Consider the following 26,827-nt stretch of genomic DNA (forward strand, 5'->3'; position numbering starts at 1 on the left):
CATGGTAAAAATCAAAATATGGGAATCTTTCTCTAAAATGTAAGCGTATGGAATGTTTCAAGTGTCATTTCTTTGTTTTTTCCCCCGCTCACACGAACTACTTTATGCCGCCATAGTTTTGATGCGGATGGGTTCCACTAAATAATAATGTGTGAATAGGTCGACCTCAATACATACAAGTACAGCAAGTGTACAGGTAGATGATTGTGTATTTTGGTTATTGCAGTGTTCTCGGCTGGTGAAATCAGGTGTCAAGATATTTCCTTTCCAATTTCCTCTGGATCACAAAGCCTCAGAATCTCCTCGGGGCTAAAGAGGCTAGAGTCGCAAGAGCAAATTCCCTCCCGGATCGTCCGATTTTCAGTTGAGAAAAATGAGCCAATTCCTCCCGTTCACGCCGCCTATCGTCAAGCGGTTGCTGGGATGGAAGAAGGACGATACGGAAGATCGCTGGTCGGAGAAGGCTGTCAAAAGCTTGGTGAAGAAGCTCAAGAAAACAGGGGGACTGGACGAGCTTGAAAAAGCCATCTCGTCTCAAGATATTCACACAAAATGTGTTACAATACCGAGGTAGGTGTTTTGGAAGTATGACAATTGTTATTTTTTCTAGCCTAGATCGAGAAAATTTTGTTTATGTTTAAAAACCGTGTACACGGTGTAGGGGCTACATGCTGCAGCTGCAGGGGCTCAAACTGAGTCCTACCTCCATGATGTATCATTCACTTGTACTATTGTAAAACAATAATCTAATCATGGAGAAATGTGAAAAAGTGATAAACATAAATGCATAATTCTATTCTTGTAACATTTACCATGTATACACATTACATTATCATACATGATGTAGAATTTAAATGATAATGGTCATATAATTTGATGGTTTCAATTGTGTTGATTACGGTCCATGTTCATTTTTAATATGGGATACACAATAGTAGTTGAACTTAAGAATGCAGTTGTTTAAATGCATATTGGGCGGGATTGGTTGATCTGCGTGAGCGGTCGATTGCGCTGCGCTATCGGTCGATCGTGATGCTATACAGATCTGTTGATCGCGCTGCCACCAGTTGAACACCTTTTCTTTCTAATTCACGGCTCTGGACGATTTTTAAAAAAAAAGGTAGGCCTAAGTAAAGTCTGAGATATCCATAATGATCGACCAAAAAATAGGGCAGTGCGATCGACTGATCGCGCAGATCAACCAAACACGCCCAACAATATGCAGCATATGGCTTAGTGCAGAGTTATGATATTGTTGGCACTCAATCAAATGTCATTATGCAAAATGATATGATATGAGTGTGAGCCACTACAAACATACACACCTAAATGTTGGCTGTGTGAACATGGTGAACATCTGTTGAGATCATAATAACTTAATTCTACAACTGTATTTCAAGGTGTGGTTTGAAAATAGTGACCAACTAGGGAATTGTACAGTATGGATGAAACAACATGTACATGCATTCAATTGCGTTGTAATTAATACAGCAATGCGTGCATGGAATTTTGTATTTATTTGTTATGAGATCCAGATATCTTAAAAATAAAATTGACGTGTTGAATGTTTAGCCGTTGTTCTTCTTGAGAAATGTGGCAGGTTTGTTTGTCAAAAGGTAGAAAAACTGTTCTGCTGAGTTGAGTTCAAAATTTGGTTGAGAAATCTGTAATCGTTACTTTATGGACACCTATAGATACTTTTTTCCCCGCTCTATTATGAGACTTCTTACGGAATGTGTATTATTCCAAAGTTAGGGTTTGCAGCCTTGAGAATCTTACTATGTTACTTTGGCACTGGATGTAAATATCATTTTGTAACGGACATGGGGAGAAAATGTAAAATTCGTACCAGTTTTGGCAGTGTTTGGCACAGTCGTCATCTTGGTTTTCGAGCGTGTTTTCTGGTTGTGGTCGACGTCTTTTACCTCATAATTTCCTTCATAATTCAAAGCCCTGCCCTATTTCCACAAAATTAAACCTGCTGATATTCAAGAAGGTGTCATTACCAGCTGTTCAGATGTGTCAAGAAATACCGTATCAGAGTGTCTCTTTTGAGTGTCATTTAGTCAGCTGTTTTGGTGACTCTTTGTCACGTTATGAATGGGGCCCTAAAGATAACGATTACCGAGAGATCTGCAATTTATGTTGAGTTGCATATCAAGCACATGGTGTACAGTCTATTCGTATTTGATACCCTTTTTCTGTGAGAATATGGACAAGCATATATTAAAAGAATAGTAGCACCTGTTTTGTAAAAGTAAAAACAATGACCCCTGCTTTGGGCTGAATTAGTGTCATGATCAGGATGCATCTTTTGACACTTGGTCAAAAAGAAGAACATGGACATGTTTTGCTGTGCCCTTAAACTGTATGTCACATGTATGTCATGTGACAGTGTTGTACCGTAGCATGCATCTTCCATTTTTGCATTATGATTTAACTGTGGGCAATTCCTGCATCATGTAATGTTCATGAGCTTTCAAGAGACTAGTGAATCACCCTGGATTTCTCCATGGTGTTATGTTAAAGGGAATATACATCATTTGCTTTTGCTGTAATTTTCAGAAATGGATGGAATTGGGGGTTGGAAATATATAGCAAATATGGTTACACTGACTTTTTTGAGGTTTTGGGTTCGAAAATGCTATAAAAACCAAGAAAAACAATCATTTTCCTGTAGTCTGGTTCCCTGACTGCATATAAGAAGAAACAGAGCAGTTTACATACATTGGGGAATTGTAAGGTCAGGGAACCAGTCTAGCTGGCTTGTACCCGTTCATAGGGGTGTAATCGATTGCAAACAAGTGCGATGGTCAATTGGGGCCAGTATTTGAAAAAATAGCCAGAGTTTTTCCAACGCTGGTCGGCCGACCAGCGTTGGAAATTGATACAAAAATACCACTTCTTGAAAATGACAGTATACCAGGTGGCATGATTTTACAGGATGCTTTACACTGTTATTCACTAACAGTCCAGCAAGGTATTTCAAAATGATTTGGTAGTTTTATTTTTTGATGTTTGCAAATGTTGTATTTTCCCTTTAAGGAAAGAGCATTCCTGCAGACTAAGACTAAAAAAGACAGGATTTTGTGAATTTTGTGGTTGCAAACTGAAAAAAAAAGATTCAGTAGATAGGGGTCAAGTACTGTCAGCTACTAGAGGGAAACCTGGCCTGATGGCTACATGTAATGGTTGACCAACTTCCTCCACGATGGGACTTGTTTTCACTGGGTTGGGTCCGCAATGCCCCTGACAACTAAGGAAGTCACAACCGAAGTCACAACCTAGCAGGAAGGAAGCATTCAATGAGGTTGTTAGGCAACTCGCTATAATAAGGACCATGCCCCATTCCCCCGGTAACCACGGACAAAAATAAATCAAGCAGGTACTTCAAAACCGATTGTCATGACTCAAGCGTTGTTTTTATTTTAGGTTTTCCCAGTGCGCAGGTGTTGGGTCCCTTTTGCGCTATTTCTGCGGTGATTTACTCGAGTCTCGATTTAAACATGTTACAGCGCTTCAAGGAATCATTAAGAGAAAAAGACGATGCTTGATCGAAGTCCAAGGGAATGCTTACATGTATGCTGTGTTCACGCCAGATTTTGTAATTCAGGAAACTTGTCAAGGAAAATCTCCATTGTATTCACTCTTTGAACAGTGTCATGGGCGGTCATTAACCCTAACCGCCCTGAATCCTCCAAAATCCTTTTTGCAAACTGGAGGAATTTGCAGGATTGAGGTTACATGGCAAAAGTGCGTTGCTGATTTCGAAGTACGCACTGTGTCAAGGTCTTGGGCCGGACCTTGTGTTGTTTATGCTCAGAGGTGCATAAATTTAGTCCTTGATTATACTTGACATCCTCCGCACTGCTCCAAGATGTCACTGCCTCTGCCTCAGCGTGAGTCATAGCCGGAGGATTTTGCAGGATTCAGGCAGTGGTCACCCCTCCATGGACCATATTCAACAAATAACGGAGGAATTTGCAGGATTGAGGCTATATGCTATTTTTCCATAAGGCCAATTGGAGGATTTTGCAGGATTGAGGCTACATCCTAGCAAAAAGGCCTAGAGAGTTAGGGTTAAGTTTAGAAACAATGGTATGCTTTAGATGAATTGTTAACACACACACTCGCGGTAGTAGAAGGATGTGTAACCACAGTGTACAAAAAAATGTAGGTGCTTACAGCCTGTGATCCTCAGTGCCCAAATACATACTGGTACCTGTAGCCTTCAGATTCCCCCTAAGGTACAGTAGCAATTGTTGAGTTGTTGCCTTGTGGGTCAGAGGTCAAATGTGTTTTGGTTGTACCAGTCTTGGAGAAGTTCCTGTGACATTGAACTCTGTGTGTTTGTGTGCCACAAGCACTCTCAAAGTGGAACATGTTTACAACAATAGCTGGGTCATTAGACAAAGTGTAAGCACGTAAAAGGAAACAAATATCATGTGCTCAATCCCAAACAACAACCATGGCAACCAGGGCCGTTAATGTAAACAAGCACAGTATTTTTAAACTCATTAATTTAGAACTTCAAGTTCACAATTGGTCATGGTTAAACCAATGTTAAATTTTTTTGACAGGGACATTTACGTTCAGGACGTGCATGAATTGCTACATTGTGTCTTGCGATACTGTAATTTGATTGGTTTAGAACAGTCATGTGTCAACACCATTGACCACAAAACACAGCAGTCAAACAGTGGTTAACCCTAATCCTCCACAATCCTCCAAAATCCACCAGGCGGTTTTTGATGGTTTTTGGAGGGTCGAGGCTGTATTCCATGTTTGTGCCAGTTGATTTTGGAGGATCGTGCATTGTGTCAAGGTCTCAAGCTGCACCTTGTGTTGTTGCTTAGCCATGAACAAATTATGCCTAGATTGTACTAGATGTCAACCGCACTGCTTCTGGATATCATCGGCAATTTCCTTATTGTGTAATAATGATTGTTGGAGGATCTTAAAGGGATTGAGGTAGTGGTCACCCCTCCACTGAACAAATGCAAGAAACAACGGATGATTTTGGAGGATTGAGGCTGTATCCAATTTTTACATGGTGGCAATTGGAGGATTTTGAAGGATTGAGGATGGATTCTAGCCAAAATGGTCCAGGCGGTTAGGGTTACAGTGTAAATTAATATTAAGATGTCCCTAACAATGGAAATGTCATAGTCGGTAAATCTTCAGGTTTTTGATAAATGTTGATTCAGTGTTGAATATCATGTAATTTACCAGTGAACGTGTGTGCTGTATCAACAGCCATCATTAGCTGTGATGTACATTTTCCGTACTCGTACCATTCTTTTATGTAAATTTACAAGAAGTGCTGAACATATTTGCCATACATAGCAAAGATGTGTAAAATTATTGCTCACAATGTTAATTTTTTTTATAAAAAAAGTTAGACTGTTACTGTTAGGTAATGGTGCACAAGTAAATATTCGTTTTTTTCATGCAACTCCTACTTATTTGTATTTAGATCCAGGGGAAAAACACCTTTTACACAAATTTCTTGAATTTGTACACAATACCAAATTGTACATACCAAATCGACATTAACCCTAACCGCCCTGAATCCTCCAAAATCCTTTTTGCAAATTGGAGGAATTTGCATGATTGAGGTTACATGGCAAAAGTGGGTTGCTGATTTCGGAGTACGCACTGTGTCAAGGTCTTGGGCCGGACCTTGTGTTGTTTATGCTCAGCCGTGCATAAATTTAGTCCTTGATTATACTTGACATCCTCCGCACTGCTCCAGGATGTCACTGCCTATGCCTCAGCCTATTGACAGTCATAGCCGGAGGATTTTGCAGGATTCAGGCAGTGGTCACCCCTCCATGGACCATATTCAAGAAACGGCGGAGGAATTTGCAGGATTGAGGCTATATGCTATTTTTCCATGAGGCCAATTGGAGGATTTTGCAGGATTGAGGCTACATCCTAGCAAAAAGGCCTAGGGAGTTAGGGTTAAAGGGCCCATGCAATGTATTTTTTTTATGCAATCCTTGAGAAGCCACCTTTGTGTCCCATTTAACCTTATTTTCAATTTTCGTTTTGCCATTTTCAAGGGTACTTTAGTGCGTTTCTGGTTTTTGTGCCAATAAAAATTTCCATATTCATGAGCAAAAGTGTGATGTCATTCCAGGCAGAAACCATTTGGTAACAGCTATTTCAGCACCAGAAGTTGCCAGGATTTCGGATATTTTTGCTGACGTAAATTTTCTAAATTCTTTTGTGATTCGTTGGAAGTAAGCCAATGAGCAAACCTTTCTCACAAATGCTTTCAATAAGCACATTTTTGGGTTCACAATTTGAACACAACACCCCTTAACTGACCAGTGCCTTCCTGAAATGACATCACAGCAACAGCGCCCTCAGTTGTCCAGAATAGCATGGATTTTTAAAAAAATGTTTAAAGAAGTGCACTTTTCAATAAAATTAACCAAAAAGGGATGTCAAATAGTTTTCATACATTTAAGAGGAGTAGAAAGTTGCACAAAATGTGTTCCTAAGAAACATTCGTCTCATGGACCCTCTAAATTGTTTATATACGTGTATATGGTCTCTTGTTGTATTTCTCCAGATCAGAGCATGTGGTCAGTGGGACTAACGTTTTGGCGCACCCTACCAATACCAAAGCCCAATCGTAAGTCACAATTGACCCTTGCTTGCTCTTTTTTCTTGCTTTTTACCAAAAAAAAAAGTAGAACAGAAAACGTAGTGATGTGTTTGCTTTTTTTCATGCTGTGAAAAAAAATTGTCCTTTCTTCTGCCAAAGAGTAGTGAACTTTAGAAGTTCCAAATAGTTTTGTTTAGTTCACATTCAATCATCTTTTTGCCCACAAATGGAAAAAAGTTTTACCCTAATGCCATAAGTTTGTTCATGTACAGTGTCTAATACGTTTATATGAAAGGTTTTTCTGCTCATAAATTTTTTAAAATACTATTTTGAAGTGTTTCATTCAGCTAAACTAGTACTAACGTATGATTGTGTTTTTTTGTTAAATAAAGTTTCTCTGTAGAAGTCTTGCCTGCATTGCATGTAATTTTTATTTTAATGTTGGTGAAAGTCAGTTTGTTGATTCAGTTTTGTAGTTTGTTGAATGTGGCTCAAAGGTGTTGAAAGTTCCGAATTTGTTTACATTGATTTAAAAATAATGATCAATAATAGTATTTAATAATGTCTTATGTACTGTGCTGCAAGGAATATCGGCAGTGTTGATTTTCTGTTAAAAGGTTAAAAAAGAACAGCCTCCCTCCACAAAACAGTAAAACAAATAAAAAAACAAACAACTGGATTCTGCTAAGCACCGTCGATATATTGAAATTACTCGATTATTTTATATTATTTTGTTATCGATATCGCCAAAAGCAATTTTTAAAATTATATTGAAATATTAAAATTTTCAATATTGAGAAATGATATCAAAAATATCGAAAATGCATCAGATTATCGTCAAAACAAATCTCCCGTTTGTGTTTTTGCTTTGTGTTTAACGTTTGCTGTATAATGTTATAAAACTCGGCGACAACTTAAGTGCTTGTTACTCAAAATGATAACATCGTGAAATGCCAAGCGGCGTCACTTTGTGCTCCGCGTTTGCTGGAATCATGTAAAACTTCAAAAGAAACTACCCGTTCTGGACAAACTCTCAGTGCCGATATTTGTTTTAAAAAGTTTGAGTCTTATGCTCCAGAGAAAGCTGTGGAGAATTGGGACTTCATGTTGTTTTTTTTAATCAAAGTGTCATCTTTATGTTTTATTATAATCAATATATCGAATACTCCCGATATTGGATTTCCGATATATCGATTATTGAAACTTCCGATTTCCACAGTGCTTAGATTCTGCATGTTTAGGTGGACACTGAAAGGGAGAACAATTTAAACAAAAAAGAACGTACATGTAGTTATCTACATGTATGTTTTAATTGGAGCACATTAAAAAGTCTGCATCAAGTATTTTAAAAGTACAAAAATGTACATTTCCAAAATTGCAAAAATGGTTCGAGTCACTACCCCAGACTACAAAGAACTGCACGTAGGCACCTATCTTCAATGATTTAAAAAAAACTTTCTAACAACCCTGTTTGCAACATGCTTCTTATCCTCCTTTTTTCCAGTTAATGTGGAAGCCAGTGCCAAGTTCCCTACCCCCCCCCCCTCCCTACCCTGGAAAAAATGACTATGCTCTTCTTGTTATTACCTCGACCTTATAAGTCATCATCACCTACATGTATAATCATGGCCTCGTAAAGATTTTGTTTTCATCAAATTATTTTCCTCAAATTATTTTCCTGGCTGTTAGAGTGTTTTCAAAATATATACTGTGCATGCCTACCGGTACTACAGGCCGTATTCTGTGTCACCATCTCCTCATGTACATATGTAATTTCTTGGTGAGTTTACTCTTTAAAAAAAAAATGTAGCTCAACTTCAGAGTAGCTGTTTTTTTTCCATTGAGAAAAATGCTTTCCTTGAAAAACAAATTGCCTAAATATTTCCCGATCTTCTGACAAAATTAGAGCTTATTGTGTGATTGTTATTTTGGTTTTGTTTTGTTTGTTTTATTTGCCAATTTCTTTGTAGGCTAAGTTATACACAATATTAAAACTAAGCTTTAAAAGAGTTTACAGTTTACTTTGTGTCAAGCCTATGCAAATTCATAATTAAAAAAAAAGGTGACGAATGGAGAACGCTTGTTTACAAAGAAAGTTTGAGAATTGTAAAAAAATAAATACATTAATTTATAAGATTTTGGTTAGGATGTACACTTCTCCATTTGAAAACCATGAGGTTTCTTTTTACATTTATCGTGTACATACTGTATGTAATATACTGATACAATGCCTTTGGAGAAACATGTCATACAAGTAAATCTTTGTCAGTTATATCAGGAAGCTCATTGAAGTGAATTCGACCAACCATGTATATTGGCACACAATACACGTACATCGGATGTTTATTACACAGCCATTTGTATCCGATAAATGCATTATGCCTGTTAATTTTATATGCCTCCGGCGCAATTGGTCATTACTCGTAATATATATTTTTGATTTGGCTTCTTGTAATACTCATTGTGTTGACACTTGCCCAGTTGCCATGGTTACAGATGAATTTGCCTTGAAGTGCTTTAGCCAGACATGGTGTGGGTGTGCTTACGTAGGACTGGCTATTTTTAGTGAGCTGCTTTCTGGCCAAAATGCTACCCACTAAAACGCTAGCCAGTATTCCTGTTGCGCAGGAGCTTAAAGGCAAGAGTCCATCATTTGCAGCTATACAAAAAAGATAAACCGGTAGTATGAACAAAAGATCAATGATGAGGAACAAAAGGAAATCCTTGATTTACAACATAAACAAAAGTACATGTACAGGGTTTCTTATGGGGTAGAAAACACAATAGAACAATAGACCCTATATTAGAAATCAATCTACCCCATAAGGGAAACGCTATGGACTTTGAGATTTCAATAGGAACAAAGGAAAACAAAAGAAGGGAAGCAAAGGTCTTCCCCATAAGTACGGGTGGGTGTGTATGAGTCTGTTTCTGCATTCAATAGGGCACTTTGAACAGTAGAGGACAATAGGGTCCCCAATTCCTGAAGGTCCCCAATTTGGCGATCGTGTACAAAACATATGGGAGGTCGTCCTAAAAAGTTAGTACAAACAAAAGAGGGACAATTGCGGGTCCCCGATTGCAGGCAAACACACACACCCAGTCGTGTTGTACTATACTCATGAGGACCTACCCTGTTCCTTCTTTAGGTTCCCTTTTGTTTGTACTTTTTCTAGACAGCTCCGATAAGGTTTGTACACGAAATTCTCCCGAGGACTAGTGCCCAGGTCCTCAGGCAACGCCGGGCCCATTGTTATCGCACACGCCCCATTGTCCCAAGTCCTCGGTCATATAGGTGTGGGTGTACACAAGTGAGTGTGAGTTTGTTTCTGCATTCAAATAGGGGACGTTGAACAATAGAGGACAATAGGGTCCCCAATTCCCAAGAGGTCCCCAATCTCCGATCGTGTACAAAACATATGGGAGTCTTCCTAAAAAGTTAGAGAACAAACAAAAGAAGGACAATAGAGGGTCCCTGATTGCAGGCAAATACACACTTGTGCGTGTGTGTGTGTTCACGACGTGTTCACGAGTTAATACTCGACCACGAAGCAGGCGACAGACGGTGAAGTTGCCTCCCCCTACCCACCCCCCCCCCCCAAGCCTCGTTTGCAATTAATGAGAATGTTATAATGAGTGTTTTGTGAATCATGAAAGAATGCAGAGTTTGTGACACCTTGTAATTCGGGAATGCTGTGACCAACTTTGGAAGCAGTTGGCAGCACAACAAAAGAAAATACGACACTGGGAACAATGCCAAAAACACAACCAAACAACCAAAACTATCATGACTATAAACACCCAAACATTTCCATGAACATAGCCGTGTCTCTGCGGGTTGGCGTTTGGCACCTGCTGCGAAATCGAAATATCCAGTTTCCAAGGTTGCATTGGAATGCTTTGTTTTGAACTTGTATTTTTTTTATATGAGAGAATCTGCCAACATGAAGTTTCAGTTCCTGTGGACTCCTAGGGAGTTTACGTTTTCGCTTCCGTGAAATGCAAAATTCAGAGTACATGTACATATGTAGACGAACATTGGCAAGACTTATGTGACATTTTTTTCCATGAACATTTGTAGTCTGCAACATTGCTTCAGTGCTGCTGAAAGTATAGCAATGTATACGTGTACAAAAAAAAAGACATCGGGCTTTATTTTCTGTAAGAGAGATCCGTTTCAAATGATTCACTTTCTTTTTGTTTTTGACGCTAGAAGTAGGCCCATAGTCTGATAGTGTATTGTATTCTCACAGCCCATGAAATTGGGTTTTTGGTTTTCGTACAAGTAAGGTTTCCTCATGAAAAACTCATGAAATACAGAGGTATGTGTTGAGGGACAATTTTGAAATTCCATAAATCACAATTGTATTCCAAACTACACACTGTAGATACAGTTTAAGCGTTGTGTATTTGTCTGTTTCCCCTGTATTGTTGGTTATCAATTTAATTTTGTCAGTTCTTTGTAAGTTCATGAAATATCTGTAATTTGAGTATTTATTCCTCCAAGTTTGGTTCCTTTACTGAATTCAAGCATATATCCCCCCCCAATAAATTATCTTTCTAAAATTTAACTCTTCACCAATTTGGAAAGTCTGAGCATGGTGTCACCTGTTGTCCAACAGAGATCTCTCTGTCTCCGGTCCAACGTCTGATATATCTAAGCATGCAAATGTATGCGACCCTGCGCGCCAGCGAATTGGAGTCGACTTTACAAAATGGTGACGTCATTTCATTCCGAAATGTGGACTAAGCAGTTGATTGGTCAATTTGGATGCCATGTTTTTGTAATACAACAACGGGTATAGAGGCAACACGACATTGGCTCTCAAAACTGTTTGTAAAACGCTGCCTGTATTGGATATAGAATACGCGAACGCTCATCTTGGGCGTGACGTGAATGCGTAAGAAGGCTTTCGCATTTTATGCGCATTATTTAAAATATGTGGTGATCATTGGAAGCCACAGGACATTCGTGCATCTCGTAACATTATTATCGTTATAGGCCACGAGATGGTGACGCAGCCTGTTTTTACTAACACAATTCAAATTCACAACGTAAAAGCATAATATATGTCAGGTCTAGGTTTAATTAGATGTCTGTGACAACGGGTTACCGAAGACCCTAGATAGAAGGCGTCCGCTGAATGGTTGAATCTCATGGTCAAGATGCAGTCTTGTTTTGCATAATTCATCGCCGAATCTGCTCACATGTCATAGACCCTTGCTGTGCAAGGGGATATTCCATAGACTACAATTTGGACAGATCGTGGACACAATTGGAACAAAACGATTCATAGAAGTTATAGTTTGACTTGTTCTGTCAACTCTGCACTCATAATTGCTTTCGTGTGCATAAGTGTACTTGTACATGGTACACAATGTTGTGTTGGCAGACATGTAAAAATCATTGATGTATACTGGTAAACATGTACATAAATGTGTATCTGTGTTACCAACATCAGCATTTCTGATCCAAATATCTAGTTGAACTGAAAAAATAGAAGATTTTTCTCAGAATGTCCTTTTTTAGAACTGTTTCTTTGCTCCTCCTGCCCCAAGACATTTGATTGAACATCCTCGTATTAACGCATCCTCCTGTTCATCTTCCCTTGTCTCGTCCAATCAGGTCCCTAGATGGACGCCTACAAGTCTCACACAAGAAGGGCCTGCCCCACGTCATGTACTGTCGGCTGTGGAGATGGCCGGATCTACAGAGCCACCATGAGCTCAAGCCCATCGAGCATTGTGAGTTTGCCTTCCGACTCAAGCGAGATGAGGTCTGCGTCAATCCCTATCACTACACAAGGGTCGAGACACCAGGTAACTGAAAAAATGCAACCAGTAGTAAATCTGAAAGATATTACTTGTAAGGTCGGTTCATACTCAGTGCCAAAAATGAATGGGAGTGTGAACATTGTGATGGCACAACAAGCAATCTTGCTGCAATCTGCAAAAGTTGGACACTGTTTTAACTCTGGCAAATTTTGCTGCAAACTTTTTGGTGACATCGATGTCCAGTCCCATTAGAGTATAAACTAACTTCTGTGTTCACATTGGACCAGGGTAATTTTCAAATCATTTAAAAAAAATTAAGTATCAGTTTTTCTGCCAAGTAACAAGTTGTTTTGGAGCAAATCATATTCACGAGATATTTGAGTATCTTAGCGTAACAGGATGGATGGAATATATTATTGGATATGATGTGAAGCGACTCATTCAATTTTTGTTAAATTTCAGAAATTGAATTATGATGCGTATAGACAGCATAATCAATTTTTTTTTCATAATTTTGATTTGAAAAAAAAAACACCACACCAAAAACCCCCCAAAATTTAAAGAAGTGATGTGAGTGAGTGACTTGTCTTGCAGAAAACTGATTTATGAAATTACCGTTCTCCTGTGAAACTAATTAAAATTGGCAAGTGAAATATTTGGATGTCGTTTTTGCACTGATTTCACTTCTATTTGGAAAGCAGTAACCTTTTTTTCGTATTAATATCTTTACCCAAGCTTTCGTTGTGTTTGATTACCTTTGTTAACGTTGGATTTCCATTGACAGACCTGAAATGTTTTTTTTTAACAAGTTGGGTTACTTTAAGGACAATGACAATAAAACCAAGGCACGTACAGTGGAATCTGGATTAGTCAAACCTCAGTGGAATTGGCTCAAATTTTGAGCCAAACAGAGTTTTGAGTTATCCGATGAATTTTCTATACGACAACAATCAACAGGAATACAGTTTTACTTTAGAGTTACAAGGGTTTTTGGGTTAACAGATTTTGACTTATCGAGATTTCACCGTAATTGACAACAGCAGAAATGATCATGTACATGTACGGTACTACAGCCCCTGATGCAGTTGAACAAGCAACTCAACCTCCCTAACTGTCACCGACTATCAAATCTGAAAAACAATTTCCAAAGGTATGCCAGTGAAAGAAAAAAAAAGAGTCATCAAAGGAAAGAAGAGAGCATTAATCCACGAAGTAGTCGGCGCTGAGATTAGTCTTCATTTCCCAAGAGGGAGGAAAAGAGAGATGTCGAAGAAGACCGAACATTCAGGCCAGGGTGCCTGTGGAATGACAAGCAGAAGGTCAAAGGTCAACAATGCCTGCCATCTCGGACCTTTAGCCGCAGACATCTCCTCTGGAAAGGTCTCCATGCCGGGGGACTGTGAATGTACTGTTCTGCTTTTGGGGTCTTTAATTAGAGACATTGGAAACCGCTGCGTAGTTGTTGAAAGCCAGAGCCCGAGATCGCTGACATACATGCGCTTGGTGCCAGTGTCCCGACCGTTATAACGATCCCCACTGGTGGCTTGATTTGGCTGTTTTGTATGATAACATCGGACTGTTGCAGCAAGAGCTGACAAGATGTTCCAAGGATGATTGTCAGCAGTCATGATTAACATACGGTAGCAAAGCAATTTAGCTTGTTGCTGCAAAGAATTGTTTTCTGTTGGTTCGGTTTTTCAAATTTGTTCTTGTTCTGCTTAAAGTACATTTTCCTTTTTTTATTTTTGATGGAAAAATAACATGAAAAAAAAAGAAGATTGACATTAAATATTTGGTCCTGCCCATCACCGACATACATTAGTTCATAAGCACTGTGTACTCAGTGTCGTCCAATGGCTTTTGCAAAGAATATATCACAATCTTATTCAGGTGGGACTCGAACCCACAACCTCCTGTTTGCAAGTCCAGAAGTCTAACCACTTGACAACCGAGCTTGCAGGGGTCAGCTACCGTACAGGTCTGGTTTGAATCCGATGTACAGGTAGCAGCGGGTACAGCAATCAAATTGTATACAAGATTGACGTTTAAGTGTAAAAAAACAAACCCAATTCTTCTCACGTGTCCACTAATTTGCTTTCTGATTTCATAGTGTTGCCACCTGTACTGGTACCCAGGCAAACAGATGTCCCTACAGAGCTGCCGGCACTGGACGACTTGAGTAGTACGGTTCCGGACAATGCTAATTATCCAGTTGGTATGGAGCCCCAGAATCTTCTCCCACCAGGTAAAGAAATTTAAACAAGAAATCGAAAAGACTACAGAAGAGTGATGTTGCAAAATTGGGAATTTAGTTGTTGAGCTAGATGTAGATACAAGTTTGTGGACTCTGTGTACAAAAATCTCTGTAACCCTAACCATGCTAAATGCAACAGAAAGCAACTATGGTAAAATATGGTTGCATACTGTTGCATTTAGCAGCCAAATCAAGTAAGTCCCCGTGCTTTGTTGCATCTTGTTGCATTTAGCAGGGTAACTGCTCTATGGTGCCAAGTCGATACAACGGAATCCATCTTGCATTTGATTGCATTTAGCAGGGTAACTACGTGGTGCCAAGGCTGGTATGCACTGGGTTCACTGCACAATGCAACAGAATCTACTCTTGCAGTTTGTTGCATTTAGTAGGGTTCTCACTTCAGTTGTGTTGGATATTGTTGCGTTTAGCAGGGCATCCCAAGAATACCCGATGGGGGTTAGGGTACAAACAGAGCGAGTTAGAAGGGACTCTTGAATGCACTGTGGCCGTACACTTGATGCTCAGGCAAAATCAGTACCGGTTTGTATACATGGAGAATAAAATAAGTCATGTGTACTTCGCGTCAAATGAATGTTAAGTAATGCATGCCCTGAATGTGGTTCAACACACGAAGCTTATACAAGTCATGGTGTGCCATTGGGTGTGCGTGCCTGTGTACTGGTAGACACGCACAGAGATTTACATAGAAAACGAGGGGCTTATGATAGTGTTGACTCGTTTATTTGTTTGGAAAGGAAAAGAAAAAAAGGGAGTCTTAAATTCTGCTGAATGAGTTTAATCACGACCGAAAGGGAATATTACATATATTTTGTGATAATTTTTTTGGAAATAGCATGTTTAGTTGGAAACTGACAGAACTGAAAACAAAGTTTTTCACACCCCATTAAAAGCTAGTAGCACTGTTTTTTTTCCTTGGCTTTTAAAAAAAAACTAAAAATCAAGGTGCCATGCAAAGTTGAATCACTAATAAGCTCTTGGTGAATCAGCAAATTAATGGTGCTGTGTTCCCCCCTCCCACCCCCCCCCCTGCACCCCCACCTGGTATATTTGGCGCCCCTAGATCCCCCTCCCTCCTTCCTGGAGCCAGTTTGTTTGACGCCAGAGTAAGTTTCTTCCAATCCCTGCCCAGATTTCTTCTCTAAACTGAAGCCTCGTTAGCGGCCTTCCTGTGTTGGGTTAATGACCTATATATAAACCACTCAAGAGGCTGTCAGGGGTGGATTGTGAAATATAATCCCTCTGCCGCCCGGTGTAATCTATAGATTCTAACTTGATTGTTGCCAAATAAAACCACTGAAGGGATTGCTGTCACCGTGATCGCAAAATGACTTGCATCCAAGGACGGGGAAATTTAGACAAAGTGAAATGTGAGGGAAGTTAAAACTTACGGGAGTGGTGCAACTTTGTTGGTGTTTGTTTATGGTGTAAATCGAGGAGGCACACGTGCAACATTATGATGAAATGAGAGCTGTTGCACAAAAGTAAGTGTATTGTAAACAAAGGAACAGGGAAGAGGAACAATAGAAAATCCTCGAATTACACCATGAACAAACGTGGGCAGGTAGGCGTACACCTCGTTATGGTGAAGTTTTTTATTATTAGGCAAATTAGGACTGAGTTATGGGGACTTTCTGCTGTCTCCACAGCGTTTTTGGTCCCCACAAATACCTCGCACAGACGCGTGTGTGGGTCTGTAAACACCGACAATTGTGGACTAGGGACAAAAAGGTTAGGGCATAAACAAAGGGTTCCACGATTGACCGAACGTCCACGATTGAAATCCGTGTGCAAAACATATGGGAGGCCTTCCTAAAAGTTATAGTACAAACAAAGGAATGAGGATTAGGGACAATTAGGGGTCACAGGCACTGTGAGAAATGTTAACACAAACCAACGGTGGGCGGGGTTTATGACCAAATCTGGAGGGGTTCATTTGTTCAGACCACACCCAGTTGAATGGACTCTCTCGCTCTTTTTTTTTGTTAGTTGCCAAGACCATGTGTAGCCAGCATGTCTGATCACGGCACATTGACTAATTAGCCAGCAGAACCTGAGGTACCAGCAAATAATCTGGTTCTTCCTGCGTTCGGTAATGAACCAGGGCCAAACCCAGCTCAGGAAGTTGGCAGTCAGCGGGGTCACATGGTTTCCATTTGTGTCATCGGAACGAAAAAAAGAAAGAAAAGAATCCGCGGTTTGGAAATGGGCTACGGTTCCTGTGGACAAGTATCGATGTGTTTAACAAAACACCATTCAGGGTTGTCTTGGGATTGTTCAGTAAGGATTTTGTGGAGTTTACAGTTACGAGCGAAGGATGTGCATGGACTGGCTTCCTTCCTGTCCTCGATGTGGAATGGAGATCACAAGAAAGCTTGAAACCAGATGCATGTGCCTTGGGTGCACTCACCCACCGTCTCGAAAGAGAAAAATCTGGGATTGTTATCAGAAAAGAAGTAATGTTTCGTGACAAAAGAACTGTTACATTAATGCTTATAAAGTGCAGAGGAACAGTTTCTTAAGTGGTTTCAATTAGTGTGAAATGGAAAGAGAAGGTACAGAAATGCTACAACTGTCAAGCATCACTGATGGTATTGGAAATTCTGACGATGGGCGCATTTGAGTTGGGGACCCCAGAAGGCTCTTTTTGCCAGTCTACTGTATAATTTTTTTTCTCGAATTGAAAACATCTTATGCAGCAGGAAAGTGTCCCATTTATGCTTTTTTTGTAGAAGACACCTTTCTACATTCCAATTCAAACAGATGCACAGAATTTCTTTTTTTAATAGATATAAGGATTTTTTTCTCTTAAGTAGAAATGCTGCTTTCAGCGATGCTGTGAAATTTTTCATCACACGTAAACACTGCCTGAATTCCTGTAAGACCAAGTTTTCGATTTAATTCGTGATTTTTCAGTGCGCATCCTGGCAGATCATGTAAATCAATCTTGTCTCGTCATATTTCAATGTAAACCAAGTCTCATCTTGTCTCTGTGCATGCTGGTCAAGAATTAAAAAAAAAAAATGACCAAACCGCTTGTTTTTGACTGATTCCAAGGACCCGGCGGTCACGATCATCTCCCTCAAGACCTAGAAACCCGAACTCGAACTCGGGGTCCCTTCAAGGGCTCTCGTAGCTCTCCTGCCCTACATTTAGCCTCCTGGTATTCAGGTCACAAGGTCATATGCCTGTCAGGAAGCAGAGGAAGCCCTGGGCATTAATTAAGGGTGGGGGTAGCAGTTGAAAGGGGGGGGGGTGGGGTTAGTAGATCATGAGATTTCACGGTCAGTGCAACTGGATTGAAAAACTCGACTAGCGGAGGTTTTGGTGTACATGTGGCTTGTCTTGTGCGGTCATCTGTTTTGGAAGGACCTCTTGAGAAAGAGCTGTTTTCTTGTTTGTTTGTGGGGTATCACTTCCTGTGAACATGGTGAACTAGCTTGTGTACGGGTACTACATAAAAGTGTACGTACGCATTTTACAAAGTTGATGCAGAGGAAAAATCCATTTAGATTGTCAAAGGATTATTTGTTAATGGGTTGTTGACTAAGTGCTTTGCACTTTTTGTGTGTTGCATATATAATAATGCAGATTTCAACTGGGAGTTTATTGATACATTTTGAAATATCAGAGGTGAAAATGTTAATTTTCCTTGCCTGGACTGTTCGCAGGGAAGAGAAACAAACTTATTGTCCAGAAATCGTCTCAAATTGTAGCAAACCCTCCCCACAACAAAGGCCAAACTATCAGCAACTGAAGAGCGTGACTTTGTGTTTAATATTGCATTGGGTTGATGGCAATTTTGTTTATGTATTTTCCTTTCTCTGATGTAAATGTAAAAAAGAAAAGAAAAAAAAAGGACACCCAAGTTCAAAGTGAACGATGCATTCTCTGTGCTATTTTGAGTTTCACCCCGAAAAATTGACTTTTTTTCCATTGATATTTTCCAAGCAAAATATAATATATTCACTGTTGAATGAGACATTGAACGAAAAATTATCACTGACATTGAGTTTTTAAATTGTTTCCTTACAAAATTCTAATTTTTTTGCGGCCTAAAAATAATTTGGCACTGCGCAAAATGAAAACCCTTTATCAGAGGGTTGCAGCTAACCGAAATATAATTTTTGTCTTTTTGGTCAGAAAAACATACAAATCTCAAAATCGTTTGAAAGGCATTTTTTTTTATTAAGAGCACAGAGAACACATCTTTAACTAGAAAGCACTTTAATATAACACCAGAAATAATGAAACAATTGTTACTTTTTTTGACAGAAACCCCACCACCAGGTTACATGAGTGAAGATGGCGATAACACAGAACAGAGTATGGACACATCACAGAATGGAAGTAAGTCTGTGTATATGTAAGTGTACGGCTTTACGATAGAGGACACACAAAGGGAGAACAAAAGATCCTTTCAGTCCTCGAGCGTTGGGTCTTTTAACGGTCCTTATCGTACGGTTATGTGCTTAGGCCAAAAAAAAAGAAGTAGTTTTGCTTCCGATTACATGGCATTTGAAAAAAGGGTAGGTACCGTAAGTAGGGCAATTTGTTTTTGGCAATTTTTTGTGTGTACGATATAGAGGTGTCTGCGTGTAGTCAAGGGTAAATTAATTGATGATTTTTGTTTTTTCCCCCCTCATTTTTGCCCCCAAAAAATTAGGGTAGGGGCTGTCAAAATAGGGTAGGTAGGGTAACCGGAAGCAGAACTATTATTTTTTTTGGCCTTAGTATATGGGAGAGTGTTTTATTACAGGGACAAAGGGAAACACAAAGCATTGTCCTCGGGCGTATAAAAATTCACAACTGTTTGTCTTTACCTGTGTATACAATACAAAGGATTTGCAGAGCATCTTTCAGAATCATGGTTGACTTTCTACATATGTTTTGCTGCAGAGCAACATTCCATCCTTCGTTGTTCACATGTCCACCATGCAAATGCATGTGTTTTGGGGTGCCACGAAGACAAAAACCCATCACCATTCGTACAAACATAGGCTTAATGACTGTGTTTGAAGTCAGTGTCTGCAAAAGAATGTCACCATTGAAATTGCATATAGTAGTATAATTTGTATGTTTCACAATTTTGTTAATGTAAAGTTTTCCTTCTTTTCTCATATCTCCCTTACAGCAATGTCACCCGGCTCCACAGATTCACTAGGTAAATTTTTTGGGCTACCTTTTTATTTTCTGTGGCTTGTGAACCATGGAGTTCAAATGACTGTGTTAATTGTTTACTGTAAAATTGTGAATAGTTTTTTGATCAATACATGTAGCAGTGATGTAGTGCCTTGATGCTGGGCCTTGGCCTTAAGGCTGCCTTAAGGCTGGATTTTAGGGCCTTGGCCTTGGCCTCGAGGCTTGAGGGCAAAAGCCTTGGCCTTGGCCTTGGCCTTGAGGGTTCAGGGCCTTGCAATTTTGAGTCAAGGCTCTTCAAGGCCCATAGATTTTTGCATTTTCCAGATAAATCTGTTCGAAATTTTGCTGTTACCATTTTAATCGTATTACCATGGAGGATGGAAGCACCCTATAGATTTGTGTGTTGGGCACACTTCCACTTTTGTAGCATCACATTTTGTTACCATTGTAGTAGATTTGCTGCAAAAATATTCCGTACACTTGTGGGGCTATTGAGATGATCACTTTAATTGAATATAATAATAATAATAGAGAACATTTTTATAGCGCCAAAATCCGTCTAAAAAAGACCTGAACTTATACTTTAATAGATACAGTGCAGTCATAAAACGGTGTAGGCCTATGCGAGCATGTTGATTGCAATTAAAGAAATGTTGTTCTTCGTAACGAGCAATTCGTGATGATGCCCCCCCCCCCAAAAAAAAACGAAACCAATTTTTGTTTATGTGACGTCGAAATTAAGGCAGGCAATGAGTACACCACCATCTTTTCCTCAAAAAAACATCGGTTAAAATGGTCAGAAATTGCCTCAAATCGCACCACAGAGCATCTCAAATCCAAAAATTTTTCGGGGCCCTTAAGCAGGCCTTAAGCGGGCCCCGAAGCCCAAGCCGTAATTTTTTGACCCACTTTTTTGGGGGGACCAAAATTTCTTTGTCCCCCCCCCCCCCAAATTGTGTTCTGGATCCGCCCTTGCGTGATGATGTGTCACTCTTGTTGATTGCAAACGAAATGTTGTTCTTCGTAACGAGCAATTCGTGATGAAATGGGCGGATCCAGGGGGGCCAAAAGGGGCCATGCCCCCCCCCCCCCCCAAACAAAATTTGAAACCGTTTTTTTTTTATGTGACGTCGTAATAAAGGCAGGCAATGAGTACACCACCATCTTTTCCTCAAAAAAGCATTGGTAAAAATGGTCAGAAATTGCCTCAAATCGCACCACAGAGCATATCTCGAGGACAAAATTTTTTTGGGGCCCTTCAGTGGGCCCCGAAGCCCAAGCCGTAATTTTTTGACCCACTTTTTTTTTGGGGGGGGGGGACCAAAATTTCTTTGCCCCCCCCCCCCCCCGAATTGTGTTCTGGATCCGCCCTTGCGTGATGACGTATTACTCATGTGACTATAATTAGTATCTATATCAGTGGTCATTTCATAAAACAGGGCCTTGGCCTTGGCCTTAGCCTTGAGGGTTAAGCCTTGGCCTTGGCCTCGAGGCTTGAGGGTCAAAGCCTTGGCCTTGGCCTTGGCCTTGAGGGTCAAAGCCTTGGCCTTGGCCTTGGCCTTGAGGGTCAAAGCCTTTGCTCCAACACTGACATGTAGGTTGTGAAAAAAAACCCTGCTGCAACAAATAAAACAAAAACTCGAAACAAACACCACCCCCAAAAAGAAAACTGAGTTCAAAATTCTGAGCTGTTGCAAATTGCTCACAAAATTGGTGGACGTACCTTCTTCATATATGCACCATGACATTTTCTATTTTCTACGGTCTTATAGGCCCAGTTCTTGACATCCATTCATCATTTCATGATAAACTTGATGAACTGTGAAAAAACTACATGTACACCAGAACGCCATTTACTACATTTACTGTTCACCATTTACATTGGGCGCTACGAGTATAATATTTTGTTTCAGAGGGAGGCTGCTGTGGTTAAGTATTTTGGGCCATGCGCAGTAAAATAGTAAAAACTGTTTGACATTCTCTGGGCCAATCAACAGATAGAATCAGTCGATGAGGTGTTGCAGGCTCTGCGCGCAAACTAGAGAGGGCGTTTTGGACCCCTTTCAAGATCTCACTGCGTGTGCGTACTGGTTCGCCCGCGTGAAGCACAAAGTACGCACATTTTTGTGAATGAGCACTAAGCCACGGTGTCTTTGCGTGAGCATTCAGGCGCCGTCGGCAATGTGTTTGAATGTCTCTCCCAGTGGTCTCCCCGGACTCTCCCTTTCTTACCGTTGAGGGGGGTACTTGTGCACGGAGCCCATACAACATTCCAATCACCAGTGTTTCAATCATTGTTCCTCCCCAGATCTGCAGCCCGTCTCCTACTGTGAGCCTCCCTTCTGGTGCGCCATAGCCTACTACGAGATGAACCAGAGGGTCGGTGAGACTTTCCACGCCTCCCAACCCTCTCTCACCATCGACGGCTTCGTCGATCCCTCCAGCTCGGAACGTTTCTGCTTGGGACTCCTGTCCAACGTCAACAGAGACCCCACGGTGGAAGTCACAAGAAGACATATTGGTAAATTCAACCCTGGAACTATTTTGAGTCTAATGTTTTTCAGTGCTTGTTATATTTGCTTGGGAAAAGCAGGTTACCTGCCCAAACGTCGTGCAACGTGTACTGCTCTTGCCTGGTTCCCAGCAGGTTTTCGCTTTGCAGATCAATTTGCTCAGCAGTATTTTCTGCTACGCAGCCCCACAAAATGGAGCCCTGATTACGATTCTTCATTTCCTTTCGCTGCCCACAGGTAAAGGAGTCCGGTTATACTACATTGGCGGGGAAGTCTTTGCGGAGTGCTTAAGTGACAGCAGCGTGTTTGTACAAAGCCCCAATTGCAACCAAAGATACGGATGGCATCCTGCCACAGTCTGCAAGATTCCACCAGGTGGGTGTTCATTCGTGAAGATTTCCTCCCCCATCTTTAAAGCTATAGTCCATCATTTGCAGCTCTCCAAAAAGTGACTGACGTAATCATTGTTGAAAAACATACTTGGTTGAACGATAGCAATGGGACTAAACTCCCGTGAAACTATTCTTTCTGACAAGCTGTCGTTTTGAAGAAATCAATGAAAGAAGGCCTTTCCAACGGTGCGTCTTAAGATGCACCGTTGGAAATTTCCGTTAGTAGTTCTGTTTTTTTAATCCGGCGAAACGCGCACAAGTATTGACACGACGCACACGCGCGCGCGCCCTCTATAATTAGTCAGTGCGCGATAGGGTGTAGCTGCAATCGGCTCAGTGCGAACGTGTCTCGGACGCTGAATTCAGGCCCAATTCAAAACATGATTCAGCAACTTTTGATTTGAAATCGATATCCTAGAATGTTGTTTTTCTTGAAAAATACAGCTGAAGCTGCGCTGAAACTTCATCAGCTTAGTTGTTTATCACCCTTCTTTAGATTTTGAGAACGTTTGTTGCTTCAAACGAACAAAATGCACAAATAACAAATGATGGACTATACCTTTAACGTTATTCCTAGCCCTGAATCCATCAGTATCCATCTGAAGGTCTGGAAGGAATTTTTTTTGGGGGGGGGATCGAAGAAGGTTGGTCCCACTGTTAGGACTCCGTAAACAGTACATGGTGCTTCTTCACCATTCATGAGAGCTCCAGCGGGATTAGACCGGAGCCATAACCTCATAACACATTTGTATACGAGGACAGGCAACGGCCTCCTGCTTCTGATGCCTCATAGGTTGCTATGCATCTTGGCTGTGCCACCTCCCCTATAGTATTGATTGGCCTACTTCTCCTGCATATTCAATGCCACGCTTAACGCAGCACCCTATTGGCAGACGCGTAGATATTTAAATTAGGTTGACCCCTACGTCATAGGTCAACATGACAAATCGGCGCACAGGCCGGTATCGGACTTACATGGCCCGCTAAGGCCCACCATTTTGAGTCTGTGTTCATACATACACGAGTCGTACGCGTATGGCGCTCGGCGCTGATGACTAATATTATTCTGAATTTATGCAAACCTGCAGCATCTTTGCGTGAGTGTCAGGTGTTGTCGGCAATACATGCAAGAATTCCCCACCAACTTTCTCTTTGTAACCTTTTGAGTGGAAAATAAATTTTTATGATGACAGGTAGAATTCTGTGCTGGTACCATCATGAAAATCATAAATACCGCCCTCTTGTGGTGGAGCATTGCATGGGACAGTATTGCTCACAAGAGGGCAGTATTAAAGCTTATTGTCAAGACATTTCTTTTTGCTACATCATCGGCACGGAGGATTTTGAAGGATTGAGGCAATGGTCACCCCTCCACTGAACAAATTCAAGAAATAACATAATTTTGGAGGATTGAGGCTGAATCCAATTTTTACATGGTGGCAGTTGGAGAATTTTGCAGGATTGAGGATGGTTCTAAGCCATTAGGGCCTAGGGGTTAGGGTTAATGGTTCACCATACAGAGAGATCCTCAGTGTTTGAAACTAAAAGGAAGGTCTTTGGCTTCAGATTTTTCACTTTTTTAAAAAATTATTGTAATTCTCCATGCCCAGGCTGCAACCTGAAGATTTTCAACAACCAAGAGTTCGCCGCTCAGCTCTCCCAGTCCGTCAACCGAGGCTTCGAGGCCGTCTACCAGCTAACGCGCATGTGCACCATCCGCATGAGCTTCGTCAAGGGCTGGGGCGCCGACTACCGGCGCCAGACGGTCACCAGCACCCCTTGCTGGATTGAACTCCACCTGAACGGGCCGTTGCAGTGGCTAGATAGGGTCTTGACACAGATGGGGTCGCCAGTAGACAAGTGCTCCAGCATGTCATGATTCCCTTGGTGGTACGCCTCGCGTCAGGCTGCTACGATGTCCGTCGGTTTCTCGAAAAATTCCTACAGGACTGCCCTGTATAAAAAATCCACTTGTGAAGTGTGAATTGAAGATGCAGTAGTCGGGTGACTTTGAGTATGTGGAAGGTTTTTTTTTTGTCTGGGGAAGGGTGTCCCTGGAAATTTGTTTTAAAATCTTACGAGAATACATACCTTAATTTCACTTTGAATATTCTTTTTATTTTTATGATGGAAAAAAGAAAATCACATTGACAGAATTATTTCACAACTTTCACATAAATATGTGAAGTGCAGAAGATTCTACACGCCATCTGTAAAAAAATGAAATTAAAAAAAACCCAAAAACAGATTTTAGGCTTTTTGGTCCCGTATCACTGAACAAGGAATCCATGAACTGAAAAAAAAACCGAAAAAACCCAACAAACTGATGGCACGGGTACCTTAAATGTGTGCTGCCTTTGCATTATTGACTGCAATGTCTGTTGCCCTGCAGGAAAAAATACTAACTTCGGAGAAGAAAAATGCAAACATGTATTTTGTCTGGATGAATTGATTGTAAATGATTTTCTTTTACCGTTAAATTTGTTTCCTTTAAACTCTCACCCTCTCAAATGTTTTAAAATCCACCAGAAGATTTTGAAGGATTTTGCGAGCATTGAGGAAGGTAGATGCCAGCCAGTATTATTTTTACATGGGGCTTGATGTTCCTTGGGGGAGTGTGGCCTAGTGTTTAGGGTTTGTGACTCATGATCAGAGGGTCAGGGGTTCGAATCCAGCTTCTGGCCATATGTTGTGTCCTTGGGCAAGCCACTTCACCCCCACTTGTCTCTCTCCACCACGGAGTATAAATGGGTACTGGCATTAGCTGGGGAGTAACATGCCATGGACTAGCATCCCGTCCAGGGGGAATAGAAATATTCTCAGTTGTTTCATGCTACTGAATCCGGAGATAAAAGCCGACCTGGCTTTACTTTGATGTTCCTTGAAAGTACAAAGAATGTGGATTTCGGAGGTTATGGTGATTTGGAACCAATCAGCCTTAATGCGGACAAAAACTAGAGGGAACTGTATGACCAGTGATCCGATTTCACGGTGATATCTGCTAAGCGCAGAATAACTTACTTAGCAAAAACAGGTCACCGGCCAAGTGTCATGCAGTGTACATTGCTTTTGACTGGTTCTCCGCGGATTCTAAAGCACATGAATTTTCTGAGCAGCATTTTCTGCTTATTTGAGCTCTATAAAATTAGGTCCAGGGTCCATTTCAGAAGTAGAAAGTACTGCTTAGCAAGTTTATGCACTTGGCAAGAATCAGCTGGGAACCAGTCACAGGCAGTGTACAACGCATGACACTTTGCCTGGTAACCCATTTTTGCTAAGCAGATAATATTCGTGCTGAGCAAACTTGTGTTCTCCATGAGAATCGGTCCCAGCCTCTACCCATTGAGGTATTAAGTCGTGTGCGTTGTCCATGTGCTGGGTCCAAATTTATGGCTCTGCTTACCACAGCATTCCGCGCTTACGATCACCATTTTGGGCTAGCAGAAAATTTCTGCGCTAAGCTTGTAAGCACAGAATCGTTAGTTATGGGATGTGCGCATGTGCAGAAGCCAAAATTTCTTGCTAACCCGTGAAATATGCTTACCGCGTAAGTATGGAATTTTCTGCTACAGTAAGCGGGGATTTTTTCACTGACGGTAAGTAGAGCCAAGAAATTGGGGCCCGATTATTCATTATTACCCAATGTATCTGTACAGAGAACCGTCTTGTTTTGAATTGAAATGAAAAGGATGACCCCTTTCCGTGAAAACCTTAAATATTTTATTTTTAATCACCGTAGGAGAAAAACAAACAAATTAAAACGAAAGCAGCTTGTAAAAACTTTTAAAAGATTAAGAATATTTTTATGAAGATTATTAATGAGTAGTGATTGATTATCTTGCTTCTATTATAAAAAAAACCTTTATGTCATTGAATTGGAAAAAAAATGAAATGTCTGTGCTGAGCTAAATCTGTTGTTAATTCTAAATTGGTTTTGCTCTATTTTCGTTTTGTATGCCTGCCCGACAAAACAACAAAGTTACACTAGAGTTGTCCAAGATTCCTGGTAGCTTGATCTTCATTGTTTTGAAACACATATCCACCTCATGACCTAAATCTTGAGATTTAAAGCGACTCTTGTGTTTTGATTCAGCTGATTTAACTACAAAGCCAAAGA

General features: G+C 40.6%; 1 protein-coding gene across 2 annotated transcripts; it reads left to right on the forward strand.

Moving 5' to 3' along the window:
• The first annotated feature begins 149 nt into the window (after window positions 1–149).
• On the forward strand, window positions 150–25,125 carry LOC119744568 (mothers against decapentaplegic homolog 3-like). 2 transcript variants are annotated; one of them, XM_038220551.1, is made up of 9 exons: window positions 150–570; window positions 6,581–6,643; window positions 12,243–12,436; window positions 14,502–14,636; window positions 18,939–19,013; window positions 19,798–19,827; window positions 22,114–22,326; window positions 22,556–22,693; window positions 24,321–25,125. In XM_038220551.1, exons 1-9 carry the CDS (start codon window positions 374–376, stop codon window positions 24,587–24,589), a joined length of 1,314 nt encoding a protein of 437 aa, XP_038076479.1. In that variant the 5' UTR covers window positions 150–373; the 3' UTR covers window positions 24,590–25,125. The 2 variants fall into 2 exon arrangements, with proteins under 2 accessions (XP_038076479.1, XP_038076481.1); XM_038220553.1 differs by lacking the exon at window positions 6,581–6,643 and having other exon boundaries at window positions 151–570.
• The last annotated feature ends 1,702 nt before the right edge of the window (window positions 25,126–26,827 follow it).

The sequence above is a fragment of the Patiria miniata genome, unplaced genomic scaffold, assembly GCF_015706575.1.
Source record: "Patiria miniata isolate m_02_andy unplaced genomic scaffold, ASM1570657v1 HiC_scaffold_7, whole genome shotgun sequence".
NCBI classification, from domain to species: domain Eukaryota; kingdom Metazoa; phylum Echinodermata; class Asteroidea; order Valvatida; family Asterinidae; genus Patiria; species Patiria miniata.